Source organism: Polyergus mexicanus, unplaced genomic scaffold (genome assembly GCF_030449975.1).
Source record: "Polyergus mexicanus isolate NDT 795.1 unplaced genomic scaffold, iyPolMexi1.0 SCAF_7, whole genome shotgun sequence".
NCBI lineage: Eukaryota > Metazoa > Arthropoda > Insecta > Hymenoptera > Formicidae > Polyergus > Polyergus mexicanus.
The window spans coordinates 6,757,649-6,774,849 of NW_027223327.1; the positions used below are offsets into that span (position 1 = coordinate 6,757,649).

At 30.7% G+C, this 17,201-nt stretch overlaps 1 protein-coding gene and 1 long non-coding RNA gene across 2 annotated transcripts in view; one reads left to right on the forward strand and one right to left on the reverse strand.

Moving 5' to 3' along the window:
- Positions 1-2,302, reverse strand: part of LOC138934975 (uncharacterized) — a 33,326-nt gene extending 31,024 nt beyond the window's left edge. Inside the window, exon 1 of the long non-coding RNA XR_011447195.1 lies at positions 2,012-2,302. This is a non-coding gene — a long non-coding RNA (uncharacterized lncRNA). The remainder of the gene's footprint in view (positions 1-2,011) is intronic.
- A 9,695-nt stretch (positions 2,303-11,997) lies between these two features.
- On the forward strand, positions 11,998-13,475 carry Fkbp12 (peptidyl-prolyl cis-trans isomerase Fkbp12). The gene is made up of 4 exons (XM_070298510.1): positions 11,998-12,205; positions 12,556-12,603; positions 13,027-13,213; positions 13,342-13,475. The coding sequence occupies exons 1-4, from the start codon at positions 12,169-12,171 to the stop codon at positions 13,397-13,399; spliced, it is 330 nt and encodes a 109-aa protein (XP_070154611.1). The 5' UTR covers positions 11,998-12,168; the 3' UTR covers positions 13,400-13,475.
- The last annotated feature ends 3,726 nt before the right edge of the window (positions 13,476-17,201 follow it).

Here is a 17,201-nt window from a genome sequence, read left to right on the forward strand (position 1 = left end):
CCAAAATTATTATTTATTTAATATTTCATGAGAAATGTTACTGTTCGCAACATTCCAAAAACTTTACAAACAATAGTATTCAACCGCTAGTTCATTGGTTTACCGCTATGCGACACGCGAACTCGTATTTGAGATATGGTCATGAGAATTATATAAAGCTTGCAAAAAGCAACTGACAGGAAATTACAAATGTAATTATTTTCTATCAGTTCAATTTCTGATTCAATCCTAACATAGGGAATTCAGATATTGGATTGTTTAGAAAATATTACACAACTCAAACCTGTGAGTCAAACCTAAAATATTCATGTACAGCACGAAAGCCTCAAATATTAAAGAACGGTGAACTATTTTTAATAGATTTTTAATATTGGCAGTAAATAACAAAACATAATTTTAATTTATATTTAAATTTTAAAATTTGCTCGTTGAAACATACGAAAAATATCCTTAACATATCCCATAAAAATCCTTAGGATGTTCCACAGGATCTCCCTGGATTCTCCAGAGGTTAATATATGGCTATCATTTACTCTTCCTCAGGACATCCAGAGGAGATCTGAGGATTACAATGGAATATCCTGAGAATATCATACATGTATGTCCTGGATGTCCTTTGGATGTCCTAAGGACATCCTTGTGCTGTCTGGGATATGTTGAAATTGAGAAAAATATTATTTATTCCTCAATAAATCCAGCATATGACTGGCTAACCATTTATGTTTTTGTTATCTTTCAATGGATTTAGAAATCTGGACAGTAATAATGGATTTACATTGAATCCCATATTTTGTATTCTCTAAATTATATTCTTTGAGGATAGCTAATGATATTAGACCACCTGCTTTACAAATTAATGGGCAACCACAAACGAAGTTCTCAGTAACATCAGAAACATACATGAAATACATTATAAAATCTTTAGTATGTGATATATGCAACAAATAATATTGCATTTTTTAGGCTTGCATTTGCTTACATTAAACTACTTTAATCTATCATAAGTACATGATCTGAACTCAAAACATAAATATGATTCTCCAAACATATGTCGCAACTAAAAAAATATTAGTGCTTCTCGAATAAATCTAATACATGATCGCTGAGTGTTGATGTTTCCACAACATTTCACAAGATTCTAATAGCGGAGACAATAATAATGAATTCTTGCTTAAAAGAATCTCGTGCTTTGTTAATGGATTCTCTCCAGACATTCGATGCAAGCTGGATCCCTAGTTTGCAAATTAGTATGTCTATTACTTTTGCCTGCTTAAAATAAAAATAAACATGATATAATATTAAATAGGCAGCGTGACATTAAAATCTCATTCATACAGCAATATTACCAGTATAATTGTCATCATTACAATTCAGTCTTCCTTTAGGTTGCGTAGACCCAAAAATGCATTATTTCTAGCATAAAGATCCTACTGTAAATAAAAGAGATTGATTAATGACTTGAAAATTATTAGGTTTATGTTACATATACATACTCTTATATTATAAACTATGAAAATATAACAAAAATATTCATCTCTAATTATGTCTCTTATTACTTATATTTAAGAACCTGTCTCACATTACTAAAATACCCAAGCTCTATCACATTAGCAAAGAATACTTATCCAATGTCATTTTGTGGGAAGAGCAAAATCTTGTAAACTTTCAAATATGTTTGATACTGAAAACACATAATGAGATATTAAAACAGTGACATATATGAGGTTAGCATATCTGTCGTGTGTGCAGTAAATAATATAGAAAAACGCTCTGTTAGAACATCTTTATTATTTATATATAATTTTTTGTTGTATATCTATATATTTCCCGTTGTATGCTATCCATAAACAATTAATAATTGTACTCTTTCGAAATTAGAATTCTACGTATGTATGTCACGACATCGTGAGATTTTATATGCAAAAGGGTACCGTATTATTAATTTTTTACGGACATATATCATACGTAAAACACAGATATACAACAAAAAAAACTATTATAAATAATAAACCCAGTAAGCAATTTGATAACAAATTGTTGCCAAATTGGCATCAAATTCGCTCAAAACTTGGTAACAAATCCAGTGCCATCTGTGTCCACATTAAGCTTGTGTTTTGGTGACAAAGCTTGTTGACATAACCTGACAGCAAATTGACGGCAAAAACCGAGCAAAGCTTGACATGATTTGACGTCAAATTGATGGCAAAAATCGACCAAGATCTGCGCAAGACAATCTGACAGCAGATTGTCAGCAAAAACCGAACAAATTCTGCAGCTTTTGGCCATTCATATAAAAGTATATATTAAAGTAGATTTAAAGCCTTAACCCTAAGTAACAAAATGATGATAAGTTTTGGTCATAAAATGACCATTAGATAATTAGACATTATATAAAATCATATATTAATATGTTAAAACATATAGGTAAATTCAAATAACTTAATTTATAAAATTAAAGATCTTTTTGGACAGAAATTGTTTGAATAAGTGAAAATCGAACAATTATCTGTCCGATTTGCCAAAAATCAATTCAATATCTGAATTTCCTGTATAAGAATTATGTCAAAAATTGAACTGATAGAAATATATATATTATAATATTATTAGCATTTTGTAGGCTTTATATACACTCATGACAAGAATTTGAATACGGGTATAGATAATGAATAACGCGCCGCATAGCGATAAGCGACTGAACTATTTTATAATACTTTGTAATAAGCTGCAGATTTTGTTCGGTTTTTGCTGCCAATTTGCCATCAGATTGCGCACTCCAGATCCTGCTCAGTTTTTGCCGACAATCTGATGTCAGTCATGTCAGCAAGCTTTGCTCGGTTTCTGCCGCCAATTTGCTGTGTAGTTATGTTAGCAAGCTTTGCTTGATTCTTGCCGGCAATCTGCCAGCTTAATCGGTAATAACAACTCTTGTACCAAATTTGTAGCCTTTTTGCTGACAATAATTTGTAGCAAGCACTTGGCAATATCTGTTAGAACAGACTTGGCTGACTGGGAAGATATGCTAACAAAGCGTTTTTCTATATTGCTTACTGTACACATGACAGATATCCTAACCTCACGTATGTCACTATTTTGAAATCTCATTATGTGTTTTCAATATTAAATATATTTGCGAGTTTACGAGATTTTACTTTTCCTACGAAATAACATTGATTAAGTATTCTTTGCTAATATGATGGAGCTTGGGTACTTTAGTAATGTGGGACAAATTGTTAGATATAAGTAATAAGACATATTACAATTAGAAATGGATATTTTCTGTTACATCTTCATAGTTTATAATAGAAAAATATGTACATGCAACGTAGGTTTAATAATTTTCAAGTCATTAATCAATCTCTTTTATTTACAGTGGGAACTTTACATTAGAAATAATGCATCTTCGCGTGCTGGGATAACTATTGTGCAACTACAGTATGAGGTAATATTTTTAAGTATTGTTTTCTGATTACTCATTCAACCTAAAGGAAGACAACCTAAATTGTGATGATGACAATTATACTGGTAAGGTTGCTGTATGAATGAGATCTTAATGTCACACTGCCTATTTAATATTATATCATGTTTATTTTTATTTTAAGCAGGCAAAAGTAATAGATCCACACTAATTTGCAAACCAGGGATCCAGCTTGCATTGAATGTCTGGACAGAATCCATTTACAAAGCACGAGAATCTTTTAAGCGAGAGTTTAATATTATAGTCTCCGCTAATAGAATCTTGTGATCTGTAATGGAATGATCAACGCTCATTCACCAACGCTCATTTACCAACAGTGTCTGTTGAAGCAATAATGATTTTGTATTGTTGACGTATTAGAAATTGAGTTTGAAGATTGAACATTTATATCACTATTCAGTTAGTGAATATATCAGCGAAGATGGTGATTTGGCATATTATATACAAATGTGGCATATTGTAATATATATATTATTATATATGTATTATATATGTATATGTTATATATGTATTTTATCTGTAAAATATCATAAAAGAAAAATCTTATAACATTTTATTTTAACCGATTTATCAATTTTACAATTACATTGCAGTATACATATGAATACATTATTTTTCAAAGAAATAATCTTGTATCAATATGATAATTGTATTATAATAGTGATACTTGAAGATTTACATGTATGTACTGTCTCACATAATGCATATACGTATGTTGAAATGTGGAATAATTAGAAATATTAGAATAGATATATTTATATATTTGTATATAGGTGTATTTCGTATGGTGAACAATGAAGAATTATACCGTATTCTTTTGCACTTAAAATTTCACGTATGTCACGGCAAAGATTTCAAGAATCATAAGATTTCAAGTGCGAAAGAATGCCATAAAATTTTTCGTTGTTCACCATATGAAATACAGGGTTGGGAAAGTTACTTTATAAAAGTAACTCGTTACCGTTACCGTTATTTTTTCTAAAAAGTAACTCGTTACCGTTACTCGTTACCAATTTTAAAAAGTAACTCGTTACCGTTACAGTTACTAAAAAGTAACGAGTCGTTACAATTTCCGTTACTTTTTTACAATACAAACTAATAAATTATTTTGCATAAGAAAAACTTTTAAAAAATTGTAAGCAAGATTTCATTCAAGGTTTATTACAAAATAAATGATTAAATTTTATCGAAATTCTTTATTAATTTTTAATAAAATTTGTTGCTCCATAGTATCATCATTTAAATGCCCTCTTTGTGGTGTTAATACAGAGCCACCGATGCTAAACATTCTTTCTACAGATGCACTGCTTGGTAGAGCTGTATTATATTTAATAAAAAGTTTTTTAAGTTTTGGATAGTCGTTTCTATATTACAATTATTTGATTTTAAAAACCGTTGCAATTCTTCTTGTTCAGATTCATTTTGCACCGTTTTTTGCTCAAAAATGAAAAAATCATCGTGATCGTCAGATTTTCCAGCTTTTGAAGAATTTTCAGTTGATCGGATTCCCAATAAATCCTCCAAGTAATTTTCAGCACGTTTTCTTTTTTCTCCGGTTAACCAGTTTAACTAAAATTTTGGATGTAAACATGCTGCTATTATTAATTCTTTTGTTTCAAATATTGTAAGAAATCTAAAATCAAATATAGTAAATTAAGCGACATTGTTTGTTTTATTGAAATTAATACTCTTGAATCAATAGTTTAAAATAAAATAATATTTTTCAATTAAATCCTTATTTAAAATTAAATAACATATGTATTAATCAAATTAATAAGTTACCTTTTATTTAAACCTTGCTGAATAGCTTCAACTAATGAATGGCAATCTATAAGGTCAGATTTATTGAGATTTTCTAATTTTCGTTGCAAGGTACTTAGAATTGGTAGTAAATATCCCATATACATCCCTATATCGCTTTGCAAAATGTCTAATGCACGTGTCAAAGGTTTCATCACCTAACCAAATCAAGAAAATTATAGATGATTAGATTAATTAAATTGAATGAAAATTGAATGATTAGATAACAAAATTAGATAATAAATACAATTATTCAGTATAGACTGTTTTAATTTCCCAGTAAGCAATTTGATAACAAATTGTTGCCAAATTGGCATCAAATTCGCTCAAAACTTGGTAACAAATCCAGTGCCATCTGTGTCCGCATTAAGCTTGTGTTTTGGTGACAAAGCTTGTTGACATAACCTGACAGCAAATTGATGGCAAAAACCGAGCAAAGCTTGACATGATTTGACGTCAAATTGATGGCAAAAATCGACCAAGATCTGCGCAAGACAATCTGATAGCAGATTGTCAGCAAAAACCGAACAAATTCTGCAGCTTTTGGCCATTCATATAAAAGTATATATTTAAATAGATTTAAAGCCTTAACCCTAAGTAACAAAATGATGATAAGTTTTGGTCATAAAATGACCATTAGATAATTAGACATTATATAAAATCATATATTAATATGTTAAAACATATAGGTAAATTCAAATAACTTAATTTATAAAATTAAAGATCTGTTTGGATAGAAATTGTTTGAATAAGTGAAAATCGAACAATTATCTGTCCGATTTACCAAAAATCAATTCAATATCTGAATTTCCTGTATAAGAATTATGTCAAAAATTGAATTGATAGAAATATATATATTATAATATTATTAGCATTTTGTAGGCTTTATATACACTCATGACAAGAATTTGAATACGGGTATAGATAATGAATAACGCGCCGCATAGCGATAAGCGACTGAACTATTTTATAATACTTTGTAATAAGCTGCAGATTTTGTTCGGTTTTTGCTGCCAATTTGCCATCAGATTGCGCACTCCAGATCCTGCTCAGTTTTTGCCGACAATCTGATGTCAGTCATGTCAGCAAGCTTTGCTCGGTTTCTGCCGCCAATTTGCTGTGTAGTTATGTTAGCAAGCTTTGCTTGATTCTTGCCGGCAATCTGCCAGCTTAATCGGTAATAACAACTCTTGTACCAAATTTGTAGCCTTTTTGCTGACAATAATTTGTAGCAAGCACTTGACAATATCTGTTAGAACAGACCTGGCTGACTGGGTTTCTTCTAAATATCTTTTCTCTTACATCTTTTGCAGAAAAATTATTTCAGATAAAAATTGTAGGATATCAAGAGGCAAACATTGAAGTGCTCCACCCTATATAATTTTCATAATTATATAGGCTGGAGCACTTTAATATTTGCCTCTTGAAATCCTACAATTTTTATCTGAAATATTTTTTCTGCAAAAGATGTAGAAGAAAAGATATTTAGAAGGACAATTAAAACAGTCTATACTGAATAATTGTATTTTATGCTGCAGTTTACCTGACAATATTCTTCCAGAAATTTAACTTCTTGATCATTTAATCTTTGTAAATTGCAATAATCTACACATTGATTTATTTTGTTTGCATCATTTTTTAAAAGCATTACTAGCTGAAGTACTGAATCAAAAGTAGAATTCCATCTATTAAAGTAAAAAATAAATAAATTTATAATTGTTATTCTAGAAAAATTGATATTTTACATATAAATATAAATAAAAATATTATAAAAACGTTTTACCTTGTAATAACAGGGGTCTTTAAATAAACACCACAAATTTCTTTAATTTTATCAGCTACTTGTGTAGATTGATTTTGTTTACTCCATAATTTTGATAATTTAGCAAATATTATCCTATACTTTTTTTTATATGAAGCATCATTATCTAAAGATTTTTCAGAATCTTTCACCGCAATGAGATTCAATGTGTGACTAACACATTTATGATGTGGTGGAAGAAAAATCAAATCTTCTGCATCTTCTGATTCTTCTGCATGGACCATAATTAAATCATTTAAATTATGAAATTCTGTGTCATCAGAATCCTCATCCTCATTTTCATTTCTTTCAAAAATTCTAAACAAATTATAAATTTTGTTTATAAACATATTTAATATAAAAAATATATATTTATAATACAAAAAAGGCTCTAAAAGTATCGTAAAACTCCTAGTAAATATCACTAGTAAAATATCATAAAACTTTAGATAAACAGAAAAGGGCCAAAAGCTAATGAGAGCTAAACGTAAGAAAGTGTATGTATATAAATTATCAATCTCTCAAAGATTATGAGATAATTTTATTTATGTGAGAAGATCGATCATTTATGTATACCTCGCGAATTTAAGTTTCATTATCTTTATTCTTGTTTGTTTATATTATTATATTTAAACATTTAAAGCCTTGATATATAAATTTGTATAAAACTTTAGATTACCGAAATGCTTTCACGAAATTTGATCCATTGTCGGTTGTCGTGCAGCACATCTTATTTTGATTATGATATTCTATAAATACGGAATTAATTGCTTTAGCTAAAATATCATACGTATGTTTTCCTTTTATTCTACGACAAGCCACTGCAGCAGATTTTCTCTTTAATGTTTCAGGATCGATCCAATGAACCGTTACACCTAAGTAACTTCGAAAAAAAGAAATAAAAAAATTTAGTTCAAAATTAACAAAATATTAAAAGACAAGAAACATATTTAATATATAAAAAAAAATTAAAATGTTACTAAAAAATTTAATAACCTTTTCGCCTTGCTCCACAAATCTGCTGTAGTTGAAACTATTTCAATTTGACTTAATTTATTTTCAAGAGCAATTTTCATTTCAAGATATACTTGACTAAGTTTTGTTTTTAAAGTTTTTCTACACATTATTCGTATAGATGAAGATATTCCAATTCTAACCAAATTGCCCAGACAGCACGAAACATCCTCAGGATCATCCTGAATATGTCCAGGACGGTTCAGGACATTTGTAGGATGTTTTAAGATATTATTATAAATATATTTATAAAAATTTAATATGCATACATAATTATTTTTAGTTGTGTCGGCTATTTAATATAATTTAGAAATCTCAAGTATTATAATAAGTATTAATGTCCTATAAATGTCCAGTGGATAACCCCTGGATGTCCGTAGGATATATCTGCCCTGTCCATTATATTGGATGTCTTTTGGATTTCCAGAGGATATATATACATGTGCAATTAATTGTTAACATTAATTTCGTTTAATATTAATAATTGAATTTGATGCGCACATTTTCATATATCCAAAATTATTATTTATTTAATATTTCATGAGAAATGTTACTGTTCGCAACATTCCAAAAACTTTACAAACAATAGTATTCAACCGCTAGTTCGTTGGTTTACCGCTATGCGACACGCGAACTCGTATTTGAGATTTGGTCATGAGAATTATATAAAGCTTGCAAAGAGCAACTGATGAGGAAATTACAAATGTAATTATTTTCTATCAGTTCAATTTCTGATGCAATCCCAACATAGGGAATTCAGATATTGGATTGTTTTAGAAAATATTACACTACTCAAACCCGGGAGCCAAACCTAAAATATTCATGTATAGCACGAAAGCCTCAAATATTAAAGAACGGTGAACTATTTTTAATAGATTTTTAATATTGGCAGTAAATAACAAAACATAATTTTAATTTATATTTAAATTTGCTCCTTGAAACATACGAAAAATATCCCTAACATATCCTATAAAAATCCTTTGGATGTTCCACAGGATCTCCCTGGATTCTCCAGAGGTTAATATACGGCTATCATTTACTCTTCCTCAGGACATCCAGAGGAGATCTGAGGATTACAATGGGATATCCTGAGGATATCCTACATATATGTCCTGGATGCCCTTTGGACGTCCTAAGGACATCATTGTGCTGTCTGGGTATGTTTTATATTTCGATAAAATAATTTATTTCGTTATATCTGGTTTTATATTATTGTACAAAAATATATATTAATATCAATATATTTTTAATGCTATTTATTATTCACTATTATATTATAATTAATAAATAAATAACTTTTATATTTGTTTTTTTTTTGTAAATTGTATTAACAAAATAATGTCAAACAACGATTGACAACCGTGCTATTTCTCTATCCCGTTGATATCCCAGACAGCACAAAATATCCTCAGGATCATCCTGAATATGTCCAGGACGGTTCAGGACATTTGTAGGATGTTTTAAGATATTATTATAAATATATTTATAAAAGTTTAATATGCATACATAATTATTTTTACTTGTGTCGGCTATTTTATATAATTTAGAAATCTTAAGTATTATAATAAGTATTAATGTCCTATAAATGTCCACTGGATAACTCCTGGATGTCTGTAGGATATATCTGCCCTATCTATTATATTGGATGTCTTTTGGATTTCCAGAGGACATATACATGTGCAATTAATTGTTAACGTTAATTTCGTTTAATATTAATAATTGAGTTTGATGCGCACATTTTCATATATCCAAAATTATTATTTATTTAATATTTCATGAGAAATGTTACTGTTCGCAACATTCCAAAAACTTTACAAACAATAATATTCAACCGCTAGTTCGTTTGTTTACCGCTATGCGACACGCGAACTCGTATTTGAGATTTGGTCATGAGAATTATATAAAGCTTGCAAAGAGCAACTGACAGGAAATTACAAATGTAATTATTTTCTATCAGTTCAATTTCTGATGCAATCCCAACATAGGGAATTCAGATATTGGATTGTTTAGAAAATATTACACAACTCAAACCCGGGAGCCAAACCTAAAATATTCATGTACAGCACGAAAGCCTCAAATATTAAAGAACGGTGAACTATTTTTAATATTAGATTTTTAATATTGGCAGTAAATAACAAAACATAATTTTAATTTATATTTAAATTTTAAAATTTGCTCCTTGAAACATACGAAAAATATCCCTAACATATCCTATAAAAATCCTTTGGATGTTCCACAGGATCTCCCTGGATTCTCCAGAGGTTAATATACGGCTATCATTTACTCTTCCTCAGGACATCCAGAGGAGATCTGAGGATTACAATGGGATATCCTGAGGATATCCTACATGTATGTCCTGGATACCCTTTGGACGTCCTAAGGACATCCTTGTGCTGTCTGGGATGATACACGAAGTATCATCGATATTATATAATAGTAACGAAGCAACAAGTTCCCAAGTCTAACAGGCATCATTGTCTTACATCTTGTGTATTTGTTCACTCTGTTACCCATTATTCTACTATTATTATTAATCAACATACAATATTTAGTTGTACGTATTTTAATTATAACTTAAACATATATATGCACATATGTTTATATACAAGTATAAAATTCTCAAAAAATGGGCGCCCGTTAGTCTTGTTGTATTAGTGCTTTCTGCCATGAGAGGCCAGAAAGCATTATCAAAGTGTATCTTGACCGTAAAGCGATATGTTAGAGGAACAAGGACAGCATGCGATTGTCGCTCCTTATCTAGATTTATCTCTCAACGATCGCATCCATATGTATCGGTGTGTGCTTTCACGGATACTATACACATACGCGATGCAAGAGAGACAAAGACGGCCTCAACATCTCTTTCTGTCAAGTAATCAGTGTACTTCCACCATAGACGTAGTATATCTAGACCGAGCGTTTATTTTTATTTACGAGGGGGGGGGGGGGGTAAAGATGTACGTAGAAAAGGACATACTCTGTTTTGTGCCTCTTGCGTTCTCTCTCACTCGCACAGAGAATAGCGCTCTCTTTCGTCATGCTACGTGCGAGCGAGAGAGAACGCAAGGGGCACGAAACAGAGTATGTCCTTTTCTACGTGCATCTTTACCCCCCCCCCATATAAATAAAAATAAACGCTCAGTCTAGATATACTATGTCTATGACTATCTCTATCAAAAAGATCGAAAAGTGGATGTAACGGATATGTACCAAATGACCGACAGTATCGAAAAGTAAATGTAGCACGGACATGAACCATATGGAGATTTGACCGACAGTATCGAAAAGTGGATGTAGATAAGTGTTTCCAATTCCTAAAGTGGATGCACGGCGCTGCTCTACGGCCTAGGCCTAGAAAAAGCTTTCCACGAAAATCGCCGGCATTGCCTCTCTCAGGCTTCTCTCTGTTAAGGCCGGTTCTACAATAAATCGTATGTCGTTAGCCGTAAGCAAATTGACCAACCACAATCCAGTTTTTTGGGAATTATCGACTGTGATTGGTCAATTTCCATACGATTAACGACATATGACTTATTGTAGAACCGGCCTAATAGCGATAGCGATAGGCGATATCCAATGAGAGCACTGTTTTTTTGAAAAATCATCTCATTGGATATCGCCTATCGCTATTAGCATTGTGCTATATGGCCTTCGCACACTGAACGCGATGAGCGATGAACGATGGGTGATATCCAATGAGAGCTTTATTTTCTAGAATTCTCATTGAATATCGCTCATCGTTCATCATTTATCGCGTCCAGTGTGCGAAGGCCAATAGGCTTATGGATCTCTACACTAAACTACACTTATTGTAGATCCGTGTTTAACACGAAAAATTGCACCATGTGCAGCGGGCTTTATTTCATGTTACTACGCATGCGTCTGATAATGTCATGATCCGGAATTACTGGAAATTATTATCTATGGATTGTGGGTAGTATCAGTCAGATAGTGTCATTTTACGTGAATTCTGTTCTCTGTTCCGAGTAAGTCGATTCGGTAAAGATAATCAATTCTCGCGCGAACCTTGCTACTTTGAAAAGAGAATCTCATCGTTGTACGGAAAAAATTTGTAGTCATGGGCGTGGATGTCGAAGTTCTGAGTCCTGGTGATGGTAATTATAAGTTTCATTTTCTACGGATTCATGGAATTTCATTATTCTGGTCTCTTTGGAAAACCCTTTCTCCCATTTTGAAATGCTCTGCACGCTGTATACCACGTTTCGATACTCCGAAACTTTCAATGTTTTGCTCAATATACGCTAAATATGCCTTATACACAATCTAAAAAACTGCTAACAAACATGATTTATTTCATGTTATAATTAATCCAGTCTCTATATTCAAGTAAAGTAGATTCTGCGCTATACAACAATTTTTCTTTTTCATTTCTGTTGCTATAATTCTAAATACTGACACATTCTATTTATCATAATATTTCTCATAAGTTACTGTATATTTACAGGTCAAACCTATCCAAAGACTGGGCAAACAGTAGTTGTACATTACACAGGTGATTATTTTTATATGTGAATATAATTAATATTCTGAATTTTATACATATTGCATGATAATATAATATATAATATAAAATATTATTGTATGTATATATTTCAGAGATATAAAAAAAATTTTATTTATGGCTTTATATCTATAAATCTATATAATAAGAAAATAAGATTATAATATTCCATATTTTTTTTCTATGAATAATTTATTATAAATGTTATAATATTAGGTCTGTTCTCTTTACAGCTGAACTGGCTGCACTAATTCAGAGCCCATCCTTCTCCTCCCAATAGAGAGAGAAAAAGATAAACTCTGAACCAGCCAGTTTAGCTGCAAAGAACAGACCTATTAAATGTTGTGTAAATATAATAGAGTTAATTATACAATGTATATATATATATATATATATATATATATTTTTTTTTAGGTACTCTTGACAATGGAAGGAAATTCGATTCTAGCAGAGATCGCGGTGTGCCATTTAAGTTCAAAATTGGCAAAGGTGAAGTAATTAAAGGTTGGGACCAAGGAGTCGCGCAAATGTGCGTTGGGCAAAGGGCTAGGCTAACTTGTTCTCCAGATTATGCTTATGGCAGTCGAGGCCATCCTGGAGTATATCCTTTAATACAAAATAATATTAAGTAGAATATATAGAATAATTAAATATATTAAATAGAATTATTTTATATAATTTATTTGTTGTAAAAAACAGATAACTATATTAACCTTGACAAAAACACACTATTCCACCAAATGCCGTTCTTATCTTTGATGTGGAATTACTGAAAGTGGAGCCTTGAAATACCTCTTAGAATGTACCAAAATGACCAAATGCATTTCAATATAAAAAAAAAAAAATAAAAACGCATCAAATTATATTATGTTAGTAATTGTTGCATGAACGTAGCACATATGCCAATACTTTATAGCGTTTTCAAGTGAAGCAAATTTGATCGCTCTAAAAGCGATTAATAACGTCATAAACATCGTCTTAGGTTACTAAGAATATGTGTGCTTATTTATATTAATCAAATTCAAAACTTATTTTCGGTCGAACATATGTTCATGGAAAATTGGATTTAGTCAGAGCAATCAAATCTTGCTTCATTCGATACGCTATTAATTCAATCGCTCGATCATTAAAAACTACATTGCATTTTTCGCGAAATAACATAAAACATTAAGATTATTTTAGTATTGCATGAAAATGAAATGTACACAATACATACTATCTATTGTATTATGTTGGTAATATTCAAACATTTCCTATAAATGTTAAACTTCAAAAATGTATACTACTGCCTGTGTTTAATTATCAACTCTCCAAGAGATGTTATTTAATTGTTGAACCTCATTTAAAATTGATTAATAATCAAATAATATTCAAACATCCCCTATAAATGTTAAGGCTCCTGAGTAGTCACCGTGAAACTCCGAGTTGACGGTGGCGACATAGGAATAAGGATGCTGCGGTAGGAATAAGAACCCTGTTCAACGACTTATCATATAAGTCAGTGCTGGGATTTACTTGCACATTTTGGCCCGATTTCGTGACTCACGCCTATTGTTCCCCATTCACCGCTCGTGCGTTAGCAACGAATCTCCAGATACGCATAACTAAGGAACGCGACGCTTTGTCTCAGGAGCGTCCGTATATAAGAATGCCCAAATATAATAATAAGACAATACTTTCCTATAATTAAAAATTTTTCTTCAATATTTTATATCAATAAATTATAAAATATTGAAAAAAAACTTTTAATTCTAAGAATTTTCGCGGTGTATTTACAAAAGTATTGTCTTATTATTATATTTGGGCATTCTTACATATAAACGCTCCTGAGACGAAGCGTCGCGGTCCTTAGTCACGCATATCTGGCGACTCGTTGCTAACGCACGAGCGGTGAGTGGAGGGGCAATAGGCGTGAGCCACAGAATCGGGCCGAAAGCCGAAATGTGCAAGTAAATCCCAGCAGCACTGATATAAGTGAACTGGGATTTGTATGTAACTTTCGGCTGGATTTTTTAGCTCACGCCTACTGCTCGCTGCTCCCCTCTTATCCCTCGCTCCTTAGCAACGCATCACTGCATCGTAAATCGTAACTAAGGAGCGCATCACTTAGTTTCAAGAACGTGCGTATCACAAATGTGATAGTACAATACTTTGATAACCATAAAACATAAATATTTTGAATTGTTATAGAACGTACATATACGTAATTAATAATAGAATAATAATTATTTTTATTATTAATACAAAATAAAATATTGAATAGAAAATTTTAATGAGAACCTCTACTACTAGAGAACTAGAGTATTGTGCTATTATATATATTTATGATGCGCACGTTCCTGTGACTAGCAGGGAAGGACGCGACTTTAGGATTACCGATTACCGAATTGAAAAAGGCTTTTATAGTGTAGTATTCTATTAGAAAAATACTTGAGCAAAGGGATAGAGCGCAATGCTTAACCATTTCCAAGAAAATGATTTAAACAATATGGCTTACATATATCTGGCTCCGTTATATCAATTAGCGAAAAGGCGGTGTAGCTCGGGCATTAAGCGCGTGACTATCACGCATCCAACCCGGATTCAATTCTTGTCCCTGCCACTCTTTTTCTCATTCTTTTTTCATACAATCTAACAACGAATATTTATTCATGTAAAATAAAATTAAATAAATTAAAATAAATTAAATTAAATTTTTTTTAATTTGCACTTTCGGAAGGCAATTTTCTTTTAATTTATTCATGAAACTGAGCATAATTTTTGTTAAACTTACAACCTTATTATTTTATGCATTCTACTCGATATAAAATAAAGCAAATAAAACGCCACTATTTGAACATAGTTATAATTTAATACAAAATTACAAACAAATGTGTCAAAACTTATTCATCCTTATTATCACTAACATCAACATTCTCTACAGATCGGTTACAATTATTCGAATGATATACTTGTCGTAATTACTTGTTGTAATTTTGTATTAAATTATAATTATGTTTAAAAAGTGGCGTTTTATTTACTTCGTTTTGTATCGGATAGAATGTATAAAATAATAAATTAAAATTGAATAAATTAAATTGAATAAATTAAAAGAAAATTGCCTTCCAAAAGTGCAATTAAAAAAAATTTAATTTAATTAACTTTATTTTACATGAATAAATATTCGTTGCTAGATTGTATAAAAAAGAATGAGAAAAAAAGTGCCAGGGACAAGAATTGAACCCGACTCTGATGCGTGGTAGTCACCCGCTTTAATGCCCAAGCTAGGTCGCCTTCTCGATAATCGATCTAACGGAGCTTTATATAAGAAAATATATTATTATTATAATCAAATTTTTTGTGAAATGGCTGAGCATTGCGCCCTTCTTTTGCTCAAGTATTTTTCTAATAGAGTACTACACTATATAATAGATATATAAAAGATATATACTATATATATGTTACGTGTTAGTTACAAGTTACCAGCGTGTTACCCATATGTCAGAATTTTTATGCAGTGCCTCACGTTGCAAATCGATGAACTATGAGGCGTGAAAAGTGACGTTTTGGCAACCCAAATTATTCTTGCGTGCCATTTCGTAATTATTCACTTTATGCTAATGCTGTGATGTGTAACGTATTTGTGAAACTTATAAAATTGTCCGAAAACTAAGCTTAGCAAGTTAAGTATTATGTAAAAAGAATATTTTCCACTTCTTTCGACAGCTGTCAAACTACATGTTTTTCCGTATGACTAGGCTTACTTTGACACTCATTTTACAGTTATTTATTAATTGTCAAAGGAAAAGCTTAGTTTTCGGACAATTTTACGAGTATACTAAAACGATCTGTAGTCTTGTTTCTTTAAAATATCTTTTTATTTAAAAATGGCACGCAAGAATTCTCAGCGTGTCATTTCTCGCTCCTGACGTCATCATTCCAATATGGCCGCGGCGACTACTCAGGAGCCTTTTTTAAAATTATATACTAATGTATGTTTAATTATCAATTCTCTCCAAGAGATGTCATTTATCTTCTGCACTTCATTTAAAATTGACTAAACGTGTGCCTACGATGAGCAGTTGAAGTCTTTCAAATATTCACCAAATGTACAATAACTTGTGCTCATTCCATTCAAAAATTATGTATTTGGTGATTTTTCAAATATTTTGTACAAAACTCAATGATGTAAAGAAACAGTTACACATTAATAATGTAACAGTACAAAGACCTTTACAGACTATATGATAAAGTACAATAAAAAATGGTTTTGCCTCAAATGTACATACTTTTTTTTCACATATATTAATATGTGGTTAAATAAATTTGAAGGCAAGTATAAAAGAATAAAAATATATTGCAAAATAAAACTTTCAATTTAGCATACACATAACATTTGCGTATATTTGTGTATATTTTAATATATTTAAAAAACATTTGAAATAAAACTTTTATATCTCTATGCTGCATAATATAAATATATATCATGTGCAAAATCTTTTAGATATTCCTGAATTCTTGATTCTAATTTAGAAAATATGTATAAAATGCTTATATATATAGTTTTTTAAAATATTTTTATAATTTTTGTTATCAGAATTGTGTTTTAT